We start from the raw sequence: 16,522 nt of genomic DNA, 5'->3' as shown, positions 1-16,522 counted from the left end.
AAAAGCAGAGAAGCCTTCATATCTGTCCTTGTTTTAGAAATTGCAGGGAGTTTTTGATCAAATGTTTAAAATTAAACTTGCAAATGTATGTGTTAAAATGTCTCTTGTTACCATACCATTGATGTAAAATTGCCAGACGTAAATGTATAATCTCTGATGTAAATAAAACATAGATTGCATGGTTCTAACTGTATTTCTTTGTGTATTTTTTACCAACAGATCATTCGAAAAGTGGATAAACAGACAGCATTACTGGATGCAGATGATCCAGTATCGCAGCTCCATAAATGTGCATTCTACCTTAAAGATACTGAAAGAATGTACTTGTGCCTTTCCCAGGAGAGAATAATCCAGTTTCAAGTGAGTTATTTAAACAGATTGTGCTAAATGAGAAATGTAATCAAGTTTGTTTCAAAAATATCTGGGAAGAACATTTTTGGTCTCAGCAGTCTTTGTTTTTAATAGAAATTGGTATAGGAAGTACCAAACTTTATTCTTCCTGTTAACTCTGTTAAATTTTCTTTTCTTTCTCCAGTCTTCTGTATCAGACTAGACTCTTGAGTTTTATAGTTCCTCCCAGTCAATAAATGGAAACAGAACATTAAAGCTGTAGATTATGTCATTCTCTCACATATAAGTGTCTTCAGTTATTCTGTTCTCCAGTAGGTGGAGAAAATTATTCCTAGCAAGCTGCTGCATCACGAGTGAAAAAGCAGACATTGGAGGCCTAACAGGAGCCTTGTTACATAGGATGTCTGCAGCTGATCAGGCAGCACAAATGACACACTGACATGATCCCTCAATCTCATCTGATATGGTGAACCACTCTTAGCAGGCGTTTAGTGTGGCTGTCCCCTACAAGGGAACAAGATTAGGGCCAAATTTTGACTCAGCTGAGCAAGACCTGCCTCTACCAGGCCTTGGACAAAAACTTCCTTCCAGTATAAGGAGGGAGCAAGAAGACTCAGTCCTGGCTTTGCCTCAGAAGGCTTGATCCTTGCCCTGAAGAGAGACAGCGGTACCAGGAAAGAATCTTAAGTAGCTGGGAGAAGCCCCCTCGAGTGTCTGGAGGCGTCCCCAGCACGAACTATCGCTCAACCTTAAAGTGTGTCTTCTAGGCAGGAACAGTTGTAACATCAGATCTTATCCATTAGGAAAACACATCCTCCATCAGGAAACAGAAAGCCAAGAAACACCAGGAATGCTTAGAATCAGCTCCCTGATTATACCTCCCCTCACAGAGCAGCCGGGGGAGTCAAGAGAAAAAGCAGCTCCTGCTGCTGTGGAAAGTTGCTTTAGAGTGCAGTACATTCAGCCTCCCTGGAAAATGCTTGTGGGGACTCAGAGACACCCTACCACTGTAACTATTCTTGCGGCACTCATCAAGCTCAGTCAGATCAGAGCCAGCTCTTCTCAGGGGTAGGAACAAGATTAAAGAACAAAACCATCAACTCTTCTAATTTCTCTCTTGAGAATGGAGGGGGAGAACAAAGGAAAGGCTACCATCTGCTTCCCCTCCCCACTGATTAAACCCTGCTCAGGCTGCACATGGGCCTCTTCCCACTTTCATAAGAACATAAAGGCTGTCATACTGGGTCAAACCATGGTCCAATTTGCCCAGTATCCTGTCTTTGACAGTGGCCTGTACCAGAGCTTCAGGGGGAATGTACAGAACAGGGCAGTTATGGAGTGTTCCTCCCTTGTCTTTCACTCCCAGCTTCTGATGATCAGAGGTATGGGTTGTGTCCCTGCCAGTTATACTTGTGGCCATCACAACATATGGTGGCAATGAGTTCTGCAGGTGTTAGGTGTATGGAAAAAGTACATTCACTTGTTTGTATTAAGCCTGCTGCCTGTTAATTTCATTAAGTCACCCCTGGTTTTTGTACTATCTGAAAGGGTCAATAACATTTATCTATTTACTTTCGCCACACTATTCGTGATTTTGCAGACCTCTATCAGATCCCCCTTCTCCCCCGCCCTTAGTCATCTCTTTTTCTAATCTGAACAGCCCTAATCTTTTTAGTCTCTCCTCATATGGAAGCCATTCCATACCCTTGATCGTCTTTGTTGCCTTTCTCTTAACCTTTTCCAGTTCCACTATATCCCTTCTGAGATGCGACCAGAACTGGACTCAGTATTCATGGTGTGGGCACACCATGTCTTTATATGGTGGTACTATGATACAGTACAGACCCATTTATGCGCGAATTTGCTTAACGGGTGGTAGCACCATGCCTGCCAGTGCTATCTATTTAACACGCGAGAGTCGTTAACACGCGGTGCAGGAACTTGCTATGTAGCTCTACAGATTTGTTCACTAACTCATTGACGTAGAAATCGACAAAGTGCGGAGTGGAAACGTGTTGTACGTCTTTACCGATATTGGTAAAGACCTATCACGCACGCTTAGTCATTGTCACTCTCGAGAGATATATAATCTATAGTAGTTATATAGTAATTACATTAGAAAATTTTAACCATAGGCCTAATATAATCGCAGAGGGCAAGCGTCAGCATTCCTACACCATAGAAGAAAAGCTAGCTGAAATAAATCGAGTAAATAGCGGAGAAACCCAGGCCAAAGTTTCAAAAGATATTGGGATTACCAAATCTACTCTCCGAGGATGGCTAAAAAAAACTAATTTAAACTGAATGGCTTTGTACAAAATATCGATTCTGCCGCAGGGCTTAAGCGAAAACCTGTGTGCTATTCAGCAAAACCCACACTAGATAAAGCCATGCGCATGTGGTTTGCTCAGGAAAGGCTGAAAGGAATGCCACTAAGTGGGCCAATTCTTCAAGCCCAAGTGACAAAATTTGGAAATTTAATGGGGGATGAATCATTCCAAGCCAGCAAGGGGGTATAAGTAGTTTTAAAAAACATCATGGCATAGCACAGGTATCGATTTCTGGAGAAAACCAATCAGCCGCGAACGTGTTTACCACCGAGTTAAAATCAGTTTTACAAAATGAAGAGTACCACAAACAACAACTTTATAATTGTGATGAAACAGCTTTATTTTCAAAACTGCTACCTGATAAGACTTTAGCCTTTAATTATAAGACACAGAAAACAGCTGGATTTAAAAAGATAAAAGATTGTGTGACTCATAGATTCATAGATATTGAGGTCAGAAGGGACCATTATGATCATCTAGTCTGACCTCCTGCACAACTCAGGCCACAGAATTTCACCCACCACTCCTGCAAAAAACCTCACACCTATATCTGTGCTATTGAAGTCCTCAAATCATAGTTTAAAGACTTCAAGGAGCAGAGAATCCTCCAGCAAATGACCCGTGCCCCATGCTACAGAGGAAGGCAAAAAACCTCCAGGGCCTCTTCCAATCTGCCTGGAGGAAAATTCCTTCCCGACCCCAAATATGGCGATCAGCTAAACCCTGAGCATATGGGCAAGATTCATCAGCCAGATACTACAGAAAATTCTTTCCTGGGTAACTGAGATCCCACCCCATCTGATATCCCATCAAAGGCCATTGGGCCTATTTACCATGAATATTTAATTACCAAAAGCATGTTATCCCATCATACCATCTCCTCCATAAACTTATCGAGTTTAATCTTAAAGCCAGATAGATCTTTTGCCCCCACTGCTTCCTTTGGAAGGCTATTCCAAAACTTCACTCCTCTGATGGTTAGAAACCTTCGTCTAATTTCTAGTCTAAATTTCCTGGTGGCCAGTTTATATCCATTTGTTCTTGTGTCCACATTGGTACTGAGCTTAAATAATTCCTCTCCCTCTCTGATATTTATCCCTCTGATATATTTATAGAGAGCAATCATATATTACTTTTTTGTAGTAATAAGTAGTAATAAGACTGGCAGCCATAAGCTTGCCCCTCTTCTCGTTGGCTGCTTTCATAACCCTCACTGCTTTAATCACCTCAGTAGAGCCGAAACTGCCAGTAATATACACTAACAGCAAAAATGCTTGGATGATGAGACACATTGTCGATGACTGGTTGCACAACAGCTTTGTTCCAGCTCTTTGTAAGCATCTGCGGTCGAAGAAACTCAAAGCCAAAGCACTTTTGCTAATTGACAGTTGTACAACCCATCCTCCAGCCGAATCACTGGTATCGAGCGATGGAGAAATTCAGGTGCTACACCTACCATTCAACACAACATCAAAAATTCAACCTTTAGGCCAGAGCATTGTTCAGATTTTTAAAAACAGTTATCGATGGGAGCTTATTTCGGCGATCGTGTCTTGTATGTCTTCAGGCATTTCCGAATTCCTGAAACAGTTAAACATGAAGGAAATTATTTATTTAGTTAAAAAAGCTTGGGACGGAGTAAAACAAAAGTCCATTGAAAACTGCTGGATGAAGGCTCTCAGTGATGCCTTTTCTGTCAAAGATGGCTCAGACTCGGAAAACTCCAGCAGTGGCACTGATTCAGAGCCAGACTTTGAAGGATTTTTGGAAGAAGATGTCCTACAAACATGCACGCAGACAAAAGAGGATAAAGGTAAACTTCTCTTTCAAATGATAAAGGATTTTAGTTTGGATACATCGCTGGAAATCATTACTGAGTGGCTGGAGATGGATGAAGATTGCCCGACTTCAGAATTTCTGTCCGACGAAGAAATATTAATGGGCTGTGAGGCTACATCGGACCACGAAAGTGATGGCGAGAATGTCGTTGAAAAGGTCAAAATTTCGCCCAGAGAAGCCCTTAGTGCTGTAGAAACTGTTGTAAGATTTATGGAAGAGCAAAATGCAGAAAATATTGAAATCATTCATCTGCAGCAAATGACAGACTTCATAAGAGAGAAAAAATGCGAGCCAGAAAGAGCAGAAAATAACTGCGTTTTTTTCCTAAGTGAATCATAGACACTTTTTTCAGCCTGGCCCTCTTAACCCACAGTCCATTAACACGCGGTTGTGACTGCTTGACTCCCGACATCCGTGCGTAAATGGGTCTGTACTGTACTTTCTGTCTTATTTTCTATCCCTTGCCTAATAGATCTTAACATACCGTTAGACATTTTGACTGCTGCTGTGAATTGAGTGGAAGTTTTCAGAGAACTATCTACAGTCACTCTCAGATCTCTTTCCTAGGTGGTAACAGCTAATTTAGAACCCATCATCTGGCATTTTGTTGTTTAGTCACCCAATTTAGTGAGACCCCTTGATTACTCTTTGCAGTCTGCTCTGGGCTTAACTATCTTGAATAATTTTGTATCATCTGCAAACTTTGTCACTTCACTTGCCCATCCCCTTTTCCAGATTATTTGTGGAACAGCACACTCTCTTCTTGCGGGCAAAGGCTCTGTGGAAAAGAAGCCTCTGCATTTACAGAGTCTCATCTTCACCTGCTTCTTCCTACCCAATCAAACGTGAGCACCAGGCTGCTTATTCCAGAACTACAGCCCAGATTCTATGGAGTCTTTCGAACTCTACCTTCTATAGTTTAAGAACAAGCAGAAATGAAGGGAGCATCTTAGCCAGCTCCTTCTACCTGCCCATTACAGAGAGGAAATCACTGAGCATGTCCACTTAGTGGACATAGTGGAGTGGCGTGAAAATAGCCAGGGAGAGAGAGAGAGGACAAAGCAAAGGAAAGGAGACTGGAAAATCAGCAGGTCCATCTGGATCCCTAAGATCAAGAGAAAGGTGAACTTTGCATATTTAAGCAGGACCTGCCAATGCTCTTTATGAGGATGGCACATATTTTGGAGCTGCAGGAACTGTTGGCCAGAAGCTGTGCCAGGGAGCTTTCCTAATCTGATAGGACCCTGCAGCTGCTGACCATCCGCTCCTATGTCAGAAAGAAGACTGACCATCAGCAGACCCTAAGCATGGCGTTAAAGGCTCTCTGTCCTCTGAGTGTCAGATGTGGAGATGATCATTGAGAATCAAAAGGGCAGACAGTGCCAAATGGGGGGTAGCAAAGAGGACAATAATTCCTGTGGAAGAAGGATTAGCTATTAGGGCTCTCCGTGACAGAAGTAAGGCATCCCTTAAAAAAGATCTTGTCAGATCTCAGGCCTGTCACTGCAAGCTCCAATTTATGCAGCGTGTCTCTCCCAGGCAAGGGCAAGGTGGCTACAGAGGTAAAGTAGGTATGCAGAGGCCAAAGATGAGGATGCTGAACTGATCTTGACCTTCCCATTTCTGGACCTCATACTCTCATTCATGTGTGAAACCAGATATGACAGTCTATTCATCTTCTAGAGCCGTGGCCACCTTAGTGGCAGGCAGAAGAATTCTGTGACTCAAACCATGGGTAATGGGCTCTTCCTCTAATGTCAGACTACCACCTGTGCACTTCAAAGGCAAATTTCTTTTCAAGGAGAAAAGAGAAGATGTAACAGTCCTTAGCTGCTTCAAAGTAGTGAGTCCTACCCCAGCTGAGGCCCTATGGCAGGGGTTCTCAAACTTCATTGCACCATGACCCCCTTCTGACAACAAAAACTACTGCACGACCCCAGAAGAGGGCACCGAAGCCTGAGCCCGCCCAAGTCCCGCCACCGGGGGGGCAAAACCAAAGCCCCACCTCCCCAGGCAGGGGGCCTATAACCTGAGCCCTGCTGCCCAGGGCTGAAGCTCTCGGGCTTGGGACCCAGCAAGTCTAAGGCAGCCCTGGTGACCCCATTAAAATGGGGTCGCAACCCACTTTGGGGTCCCGACCTACAGTTTGAGAACCACTGCCCTATGGGCTCTAGGATTACAGTCCAACAGGAACAAATCCAGCACAACTAATACCTATAATTAGGGCCCTACCAAATTCATGGTCCATTTTCGTCAATTTCACAGTCCTAGGATTTTAAAAATTGTAAATGTCATGATTTCAGCTATTTAAATCTGAAATGTCACAGTGTGATAATTGTAGGGGTCTTGACTCAAAAAGGAGTTGGCGGGGGAGGGGTTGTGGTACTGCTATCCTTACTTCTGAGCTTCTGCTGGTGGTGGCGCTGTCTTCAGAGCTGGGCTCCTGGTCAGCAGCTGCCACTCTCTAGCTGCCCAGCTCTGAAGTAAGGATGGCATGGTATAGTATTGCCACCCTTACTTTTACCCTGCTGCCGGCAGAGCTGGGTCCTCAGTCAGCAGCCGCCACTCTCCGGCCATCCAGCACTGAAGGCAACAGCGCAGAAGTAGGGGTGGCATGGTCTGGTACTTCTGTGCTGCTGCTGGCATGGCGCTGCCTTCAGAATTGGGTTCCCAGCCAATAGCCATCGCTCTCAGGCCGCCCCACTCTGAAGGCAGTGCAGAAGTAAGGGTGGCAATACCACAATCCCCCTAAAATAATCTTGTGACCCTTCTGCAACTCCCTTTTGGGTCAGGACCCCCGATTTGAGAAACACTGGTCTCCCCTGTGAAAACTGAATAGTATAGGGTAAAAGCATACAAAACACCAGATTTCAAGGTGGGAGACCAGATTTCACAGTCCGTGACGTGTTTTTCATAGCCGTGAATTTGGTAGGGCCCTTCCTATAATTCAGGAAAAGGGAGGCAGAATCACATTAAAAAGATAGGCTTGAACCAGAGAAGAGGTAACAAACATCAAGGGTAGGCCCTTCAGGTTTTGAACAGTCAGGCTGAAGGTGCAAGTACCAGGCAAGAATCCCAGGGGAGAAAGCTGAGAAACTACTTCTATGCCTGGAAACCAATGTTTCTAGGTTCTTGAAGGCAGCAGATAAAGTGAGATTAGCCTCGTGGTTCTTAGCTAAAACTTGAAACTGGTGCTAACTCACCATTTTGAACCTTCTGAGGAGTATTTTGATGAGACGTGTGTTTTCAAGTCCTGTTCCTGATAAAAGCATGGTTATATCATACCTTGCACAATGGGGCTCTGATCTGGTTAAGACTCTGGACGCTAACCTTATTAATAATAATAGGAGCAAGAGGAGTTGTGGAGTTCCAGGCCTTTTCTGAAAGCAGTCATGTGATTTTTCACCTGGTTGTGGTCATGCTGACAACTCTGCCTGAATTCAGGCTCAAGACATCATCAGTCTTTCACCTGAACTGGGAAATCACTCTAACCACATTTGGCCCTAGAATCATACAGGGGGAAGGCTACATTGCCTGGGCTCTATGGACTCAATAGAAAGAATAACAAAATTTAAGCAGTCTTAAAAGTATTTCATCCCACACCAAAATGTAAAGGTTGTCATGTGCCTCTGAACTCCTCATCAAATGATGGATTAGGGAATTAGTCAGAGTGTCTTTATGTTACAGCAGGAAAAAAAACACTAGAATCTTTTAAAGCTCTCTTTATCTGGTCAGTAGGATCTTCATGGGCAGAAAGAGCAGAAGCCTCTTTAATAGAGATTTGCAAGACTGCCTCAGGGCTTCTGCCCACATCTTTGCGAAAACATTGGAGAATAAGATTGCATTCACAACCTTTGTAGAAGGTTGTTACTGGCACTAGTAGTTTAATGGTAGTCCCATCCATACTAAAATGTTGAACTGCTTTGGAAAGTTCCAAGCACCTGGACTGGTACAGAAGATCATAGAAGGGGAAATTTTATTATCTTTTTGGAATCTTCTAGATCAGTTCACCTCCCATCTCCCTTGCTTGGCCATCTACCTCATTACTGAGAGTTTTAATGCCATTATTGAGTCAATCCCATGTTAAGATTTCTTCTTTTACTTACTGAACTTATTTGTTAATGATTATTGAATAGCATCAATCCAATTTTTTTGTTTGGTACGGATTTCAATGAATTCAACAGAAGGTTGACAAACTGCCAAATCTTTGTATATCATGGGTGTGATATCAAAAGTCTTAATGTTCTGTCTCCATCTGTTGGGTGGGAGAAACTATAACCCAAGGATCTAAAGTGGGTCAAATAAAGTAAATGTACAGATAAGTAAAATTTCTCCTTTTGTCACCTCTTTTGGATGTCTGACACTGAACCTGGACACTGCAGTGCAGCCACCTTCCCCCCACTCCCCTCCCAAATTAACAAAGCATTAACACAGAACCACTTAAGCATATGAAGTGACTTTTTCAGCTCTGTATTTCATTCAGTAATTGTACTTGTTCTAGTGCAATGGTTATCAACCTTTTCCATGCCATGACCCCATCTCATAACAGGAAAAAAAATCAAGATTTTCCCTCCTATTCAATCATTAAAAATAGTGAAGGGTGTTCCTCCTGGACCTGTTCACATTTCCCAAGTAGAACCCCTCTTTCGGTGTGAATATTTTTGTTGCTTATTTTGTGTCTTGTATGCTTTGTAAGGCTCTTGATGACTATTTTAGCACAGGAGGATGTGTTGCAAATTGCAATGCATTCCGCATTGTACAAGGGGTTGTTCTTTGACTACATTCTGTTATAGGAAGAGACACAGGGAAACTAAGTTGCATAACTTTGAAATGAGACATTGTGACCCACTTCCTCTTACCAATTCAGATTCTTCATTATTAGTTCTGGTGTGAATATCAAACCAATATACAGACCAAACTTCTAACTATTCTTTCTTAAAGGCCACTCCATGCCCCAAAGAACCAAATAAAGAGATGATTAATGATGGAGCTTCTTGGACAATCATTAGTACAGATAAGGCAGAATATACATTTTATGAGGGGATGGGACCAGTCCATGCTCCAGTAACACCTGTGCCTGTTGTAGAAAGTCTTCAAGTAAGTCAGTTGTTTACTTTTTCTGCTCTTGTTAATAAACTTTGCATTTACTATAGGGCTTCTCATCTGAGCATCTTTAAATACTTCACAGTCTTTAATTAAACTTCATGGTGCTCCTGTGAGATGCTGTAGGTAAGTATTATGTAACCAGTTTTATAGATGGGTAAACTGAGTCAAAGAGAACTTTAATAATTTGCCCAAGGTCACTTGTGAGTCAGTGGCAGAGTTGGGAGTAAAAGCAGAGTTCAGATTCCCAGTCTCTCCCTCTCTAATCACTAGACTGCATTTTCACACTTAGAAAGCGTCTTACAAACTCTCTTAAGCAGAACAATTCTAAACTAGTCCTACATTATATATCTGCATCCACAAGAGAGTGTTTTGTAATGTTAAGTAAAAATACTGTTTATAGTTCCATCAACTTTTAGCTATGTTTTTTCAACTCTGTTATGCAAGACAAGAACACATGCTTGATAAAGAGAACATCGACTTTGTCTATTTCTTAAGAATTGCTGCACTTCTTAAAATTGCCCTCTTTAATAAATCCTCAAAGATCTTTATTTTTGTTTATTTAAAAATTTATGTTGACTCCTTATCAATAACAACTAATTACCAATTAACACACTATGACTGAACCCTTCCTTGTTAACAACAAACCTCATTCTGTTTGAGAGAGGACTCAAAAGGTCAGCTACACAAAAGGTCATATCCTGTGTCCTGAAGTTCTTCCTACTTGAGCTTTGATGAACTACCAGGTGGTGAAGACGGTGCAGGCACTTGACACATAGATGCTTGCTGGCTATTTATATTTTGTGATTGAAATGGTCTTCCTTCAAGCGTTGCCATTCACTTCCGAACACCAAACCATTTGGAGCTATTTATCATGTGATTTCTCTTAACTGAGTTAAATTTGTTTGCTGCTTTTCTTAATTGGAAAAGAAGGAATAAACCAATGTTTATGGTACTCATATGTACTACAAGAGTAATTCCTTCTGATTTTGTATGTCTGGTTTATTTTCTCTCTAGTTAAATGGTGGTGGAGATGTAGCAATGCTGGAACTTACAGGTCAGAATTTCACTCCAAATTTACGTGTCTGGTTTGGGGACGTGGAAGCTGAAACCATGTACAGGTGCAGTATTATTTTCTACTACTATTTTTGGTGGGTGGAGTTCTGATTACAGTCGGTGTTGAAGTTCTGGCGAGTGTATATTGATTTTTGTTGTTTGCTCCATATCTCTTCATTTTCTGAGCCACTACCTTTTTTACTGAATACCTGCGTGGCAGCTAATATGTTGCCTTTTTCTCTTGTCAGATGTGCAGAAAGTATGCTGTGTGTTGTTCCAGACATTTCTGCATTCCGAGAGGGTTGGAGGTGGGTCCGTCAGCCAGTCCAGGTTCCAGTAACTTTGGTCCGTAATGATGGCATAATCTACTCCACTAGCCTTACCTTTACATATACACCGGAGCCAGGCCCACGACCACACTGCAGTGCTGCTGGAGCAATTCTCAGAGCCAACTCAAGCCTCATGGCTTCCAGTGAAACAAATACAAACAGCGAGGGAAGTTACACAAATGTCAGCACAAATCCAACCAATGTCACATCATCTACAGCAACAGTAGTTTCCTAACTACAGTGTTTGCTTGGACTTTAACAGACTTTCAAGTGCTACAGACAAGACAACTGAACAATTTTGTGGTTTCATGGGAAAACACCTTTCCATTCTGAGTGATATTATTTGAACTTTGTTACCTGCAAGTGCTGATCTGAAAAATAGAAGCCACAATAAAAAAAAAAAATCTGAAATGTATAAACTTTATTAAAATCTATTTTTCAGCTGTTTTTTTTTAAATGGGCAAGAAATTGAAATGTGGCTGGGATACAAGTTAAACAAACTAGAAAACATGAACATGACATAATTTTTACGGACCAAGGAACTTGTATAAGCTTTAGTATAAAAGGTACATTTTCACCATACCTTTTTTGTATCACAACATATAGTACACTTTTGTTACCAAATAGTTTATATTTTTTTTTCCTCTGAGCTTTTGCTCTGAAGTATATTCAGGTTCCAAGCCTGACCATGCTTGTATAATCTAATTACCATACTCTTCCAGTTTTAAAAAATAGATATATTTTTGGTCTGTGGCTGGAACTGTTCCTTTTTTTAAACTGAAGTCTTGTGACTTTTTATGAACTGAAATGGTTTTTATTTCAGCAAGTGGAACCTTGGAAAGGCCAGCATATTTTTTTTTAAGATTATATGAAGTCTGTGCAAAAGCTTTAAATAAAATGCCTCTGCCTTGCCTGCAATACATGCAATGTATGTTAACGTTAGTGCTCTGGTTTCAGTCGTTAATCGTTATTTCTGTGTTTTCCTTTTTTTAAAATATGTATTTATAGTGCTAATTCATGAGGGTCTAACATTACAGGAGTTCAAAATATGTGACATTTCAAACAGTCATGTTTATGATTGGTCACGTCACAGGAATACGTTGGTGTTTTGAAGGGTGGTTTTTGCCCCCTTCCCTCCTAAAAGTCAGAAATGTATCATAAAGTGTGTTAGGATCCATTCAGGTTTTTTCTAATCTTGTACATAATTTGTATGAAGTGTAACTTAAACATTTTATTTCAAAAGTGGAATGTTCCCAATGACTTCATTTGGCAGCATGTCTTCTGTCTTGTTGGCATGTGACTAATATCATGAGAAGTATTTGCTACAAATGGGATTGGTAGGTGATGCCCTTCATCATTATACAATGAGAGAAATCACAAAAAGCATGGTTTTTCTTCCTACTGTTCAGTAAATTAGGCCAAACGTTGGTGTAATCCTTGTATTGACGTGCTTTCATTGTGAAGTGATCATACCATAATAGTTAAAAATAAATTTTAGTACTTAGAAATGGGCAATTATAAGATTACAAAAGCACTGTCGTGAAGTCAGCTCCCATCTCTATTTCCAGGGGGTTTTCTCTTTCCCTGCGAACAATTAGTGCAATATTCGAGCCTTCTCTCCACCATAAATTTAAGGCTCAGTTTGACTCAGTTGATTTGTGTGACTCTCATTCTGAATTTGCCTTTTTTTATCCCTCTCTATGTAATTGATCGCTTCAACTGTATTTGAAAATATATCCCAGTGGCTCATTTGCAATCCCAGAACCAGGCATAGGCTTATAGGATGTAGTGTAACCTTTCCCTTCCAGGACAAGAATATAAACTCTATGAATTGCTCAACCTTTACCATCCCATGAAACAAGAGCCACAACTACTGTGTCCATGTGAACCTGTGGTTTACTACAGAGTATGGCCTGCAGGCTTACCCATTGACTATTTGAATAGATTTCCATTGACCACTTTAAGAGTTTCCAATTTCAGCACCAGCACCATTTTAAAGCACTGCTTCTCTGCAATATGTTTGTCTTCTCTGACGCTCTGTTCTACGTGTTTGCCTCAGCCTCTCGATGAACGTGTTGGTTTTGCATTCATTGAAAACTGAAGATAATGTGGTTAAGGGAAGAAATCCGTTGTAAAACATATTCAGTTAGTTGTTAAATCAGTGCCACTGTCCTTCTAAAATGTGCTTGTATTCTACCACAGGCCTTCTTATTAGCCATTTTATACTATGTAACCTTCCCTTGAACATTGTTACAAATACTGCCTCATCTCTATTTCAGTGGCCAAGGGCAGACTTCATTGTGGCCTTATCTCTGTTTTAAGCTGTTTACTGGCATTTATTTGCAAATCTGTTTACTTGTCTGTGTGCTATTTAATTTTATCTTGGTTGTGTTGACAGAAATCATTTCACAAGTTTTTGCTAGAAGTATGTTTGTTTTATACAGTACTGTTTAACTTATGGGCCTCAGGTTTTCTTCATTTATTAGCTTGAGGATTAAAGGAAGTGGTTAGTAATGAATTTAGTATAATATTAAAGAACAAACCATTACATACACAGCAGATAAAACCATAACAAGCTTTTTAACTTTCAAGGAATATTTTTAAATAGCTATTCAAACCATAAGAGGCACCTGCTTTTATATTACATTATTTTAAAATGTTTTTACATGTAAATGCAATAGACTTTTGTATTCAGTTTCTTTCCTTGCAATAAGTTTGCCCAATGGAGTATACACAATCTTCCTGGACTTTTAAAGAATCTAACAAACATGATGCATTTGGCCTAATTTTTGCCACTCTACATACCACAGGCTAGTGGGTGGAAAAGTACATTAAATTCCATTTCAGCAGTATCTGCTTATGTATAATTTTTAAAGCTCTTTTTGTTGGCTTTTTCCTGGACTTGTGGCTCCATTGTTTTTAGTAGCTAGTTAGTAACACAGGAATTGTCTTCCAGATCCACACTGTCACTAAGAAAGATGCTCAGTTGTAATTTAAGTTCAAATAACTTATTTTCTTGAACTCTTTCCTGTGAGTGGCTTTGTTACTTTTAATGGCATCAAGAGCTGTTGATCATCTTTCATGATATTCACAATATTCCAAGAATGCTAAAAATTTCTGTTAAACTACTTATAGAATGTTTCAATATGAAACTATAGAACTGTTCTACTGTAGCTGTTAAGTCTTGTCTTGTCTTATTATTTCTAAAAGTATACATAGAAATTGAGTCTGTTCAGAATGTTTTTATAGTTCCAACTTATTGGATTAGAAAGCAAGTTAAATGCTCAAAGCTACCTATGTTCTGTTTTTGTTTAGAACTGCACTTCAGAATTCAACACTAGTATGATATAACCTGCTGCTGACAATTTTCCTAATTTTATCTGAAGGCTCTCCGCATCTGTCTTTTTGTTAATGCTGATATACACTATTTCACTTCTGTCTTCATTGCACAGACTTATAAGTTACGTGAAAAGACATGAACCTAAAGAAATAAAACCATAAATACCCCTAATACAAATCTGACAAAAATGAAACAAGTGAGTTACCCACTTCAGACCAAGTAACTGTAGAGGTGTCAATTTTGGAACAAAATGCTCTGTAATTATTAACCATGTTATTTACTTTTTACTTTCAAAAGCAGCTGTGTGTATGATGAGTACTGAAAAAATGTGTACTTTCCTGTGCCAGGCGGTTGACTTTGTTTTCAAGCACTGTACTGTGGGGTTGAGTGGCAGCTTTGTTAGAAACAGTAATATATTGGGGTTTCTACCTAACCCTTTTAGGACTGAACTGTTTCCTCCCTTCATAAAGTGACAAAATGGATGAACAGTTCCAATTTTGTACACATTTACCTACAGTCCGTACTGCATTTGTCCAGCTGTAGGCGCTATGCTTAGTTTTAGTTTGTTTCTTGAACCTTGCAGCAAGTGTATGCATTCAGTCCTTTAAGGGTTATATTTTACAAACTGTGCACCTGTAAAATTTCTTAGCAATAAGGTAGAAAATTGAGCAAGTTTTTACCATAATTTTGTAGAAAATTTGAATTGCTCAGTTCCATATTTCATCAAAACAATCTGCAATACGGGCAGTTTCAAGGAATAAATAAAAGTGAAATGTAAACTACGTGTTTTGTCCAGTGTGTGTAAGCGCATATAATATTTTATTTCAATTTTTTTTCTATAAGGTTTCAGTCACGATGAAATGTCATGTTACTGCTCCTGTGACAAACTTATTTTAACAGCTGTATGATGTTACTATATAGGGAGTAATATAATACGATCACATTTGTTGAAAATTGCTACATTTTTGCTGACATAATGTTAAACAAGAAATCAGGTTTTGTTTTTTTTTTGGCTTGTGAACAGTGAGGTCATCTGTGGAACCAGAGCAGCAGAAGACCAAGCCCAGGAGAGGAAAAGTCATCAATAGATGTGAGGCAGGCATCCTGGCTCCACGTAAACTGGATACGGAATGTCCACATAAAAAACTGGTTTCAAATCTAAACCTGTTTCTCTACAGCTTGTATAATTGCTGAAGTTAGACAAGTGACTGTTGTTTTTCCAGTAATGTACAAAAAGAACCGGTTCACTTTTTTGATATTATTTATTAAATAAGAAAAAAATGAACTGTGTTTATTTATTTAAATGTAGCAGCCTCACTACTACAACTACTTAACCTGTTTTATATTTCATCCTAGTCTGTAGTTGCGTTCTGTTTGGATGAGCATTTTTCAGATGTTGGTTAATAGCTAGGCTCATCCTTGAATATGTAACAAAGCTAGTTTGTGCCTTGGTTTTAGGGAGAACATGAACCAGCAAGTCCAAATGCTACAGCTGATTGAGGTTATCTCCTGTTTGGGCTGCAGACACATAGGATTAAGTCCATTATATACATAAAGATACAAAACTCTTGAAAGGAGATGAGGAATAGATGTGGCTTATGCACCAGAAAAAGGTTAGGAATGGCAGGCAGACACTGCACTCATTAACCGTGATGAGATTGTGGGAGGGACGGGAAAGAGGAGGCTATTGCTAGATAAGCAAAGCACTGCTAGGACAAAGACATAAACTGGAGTAAATTGGTAGAGGATTTTAACCATAGGAAATATTTTGACCTTTGGGATAGGTACAATTGAGTATTATCCATGTGAAAATGCTAGTTCAAAGTATAAGGTGAACAAACTGGAGAAAGTAGATACAAAGACTTGAACTTTGCTGGTCCTTACAGATAATGGGCCCACCACTTGAAACAGGGTTTCCCTTATTAAGGTAGAAGAAGACTCATGATGTGAAGGAATCATGTCTGCATAAATTGAGGAATGATTCCTGGTATATTGCAGCTGCACAGAGATGAAGGAGAAGGAAGAGAGAGGGGGAGAATGTGGCCGTAAGAATAGTCAAAGTAAGTGGCCCTCTTAAGGCACCACATCTCATGTAGTGTGGTTGGAACTACACTCGAACCACTGACTGCTCATCAAGGGTCTGATTCTCATTTATGTTAAAGTCCTTTAGGAAG

The 16,522-nt window shown here is 40.1% G+C and overlaps 1 protein-coding gene across 2 annotated transcripts in view; it reads left to right on the top strand.

The window, feature by feature from the left end:
* The window catches only part of RBPJ (recombination signal binding protein for immunoglobulin kappa J region), a 95,059-nt gene extending 79,447 nt beyond the window's left edge, over positions 1–15,612 (top strand). For both annotated transcript variants that reach the window (XM_084626971.1, XM_084626970.1), the window contains exons 8-12: positions 220–360; positions 9,462–9,617; positions 10,641–10,744; positions 10,928–11,574; positions 15,373–15,612. In XM_084626971.1, coding sequence (XP_084483097.1) covers positions 220–360; positions 9,462–9,617; positions 10,641–10,744; positions 10,928–11,243 — 717 coding nt within the window. In that variant the 3' untranslated portion in view covers positions 11,244–11,574; positions 15,373–15,612. The remainder of the gene's footprint in view (positions 1–219; positions 361–9,461; positions 9,618–10,640; positions 10,745–10,927; positions 11,575–15,372) is intronic.
* Positions 15,613–16,522: the final 910 nt, after the last annotated feature.

The sequence above is a fragment of the Lepidochelys olivacea genome (assembly GCF_965140295.1).
Source record: "Lepidochelys olivacea isolate rLepOli2 genome assembly, chromosome: 4".
Taxonomy (NCBI): Eukaryota; Metazoa; Chordata; order Testudines; family Cheloniidae; genus Lepidochelys; species Lepidochelys olivacea.
The sequence above is the reverse complement of the archived record's forward strand: the minus strand, read 5'-3'. Positions and strand labels throughout refer to the sequence as shown.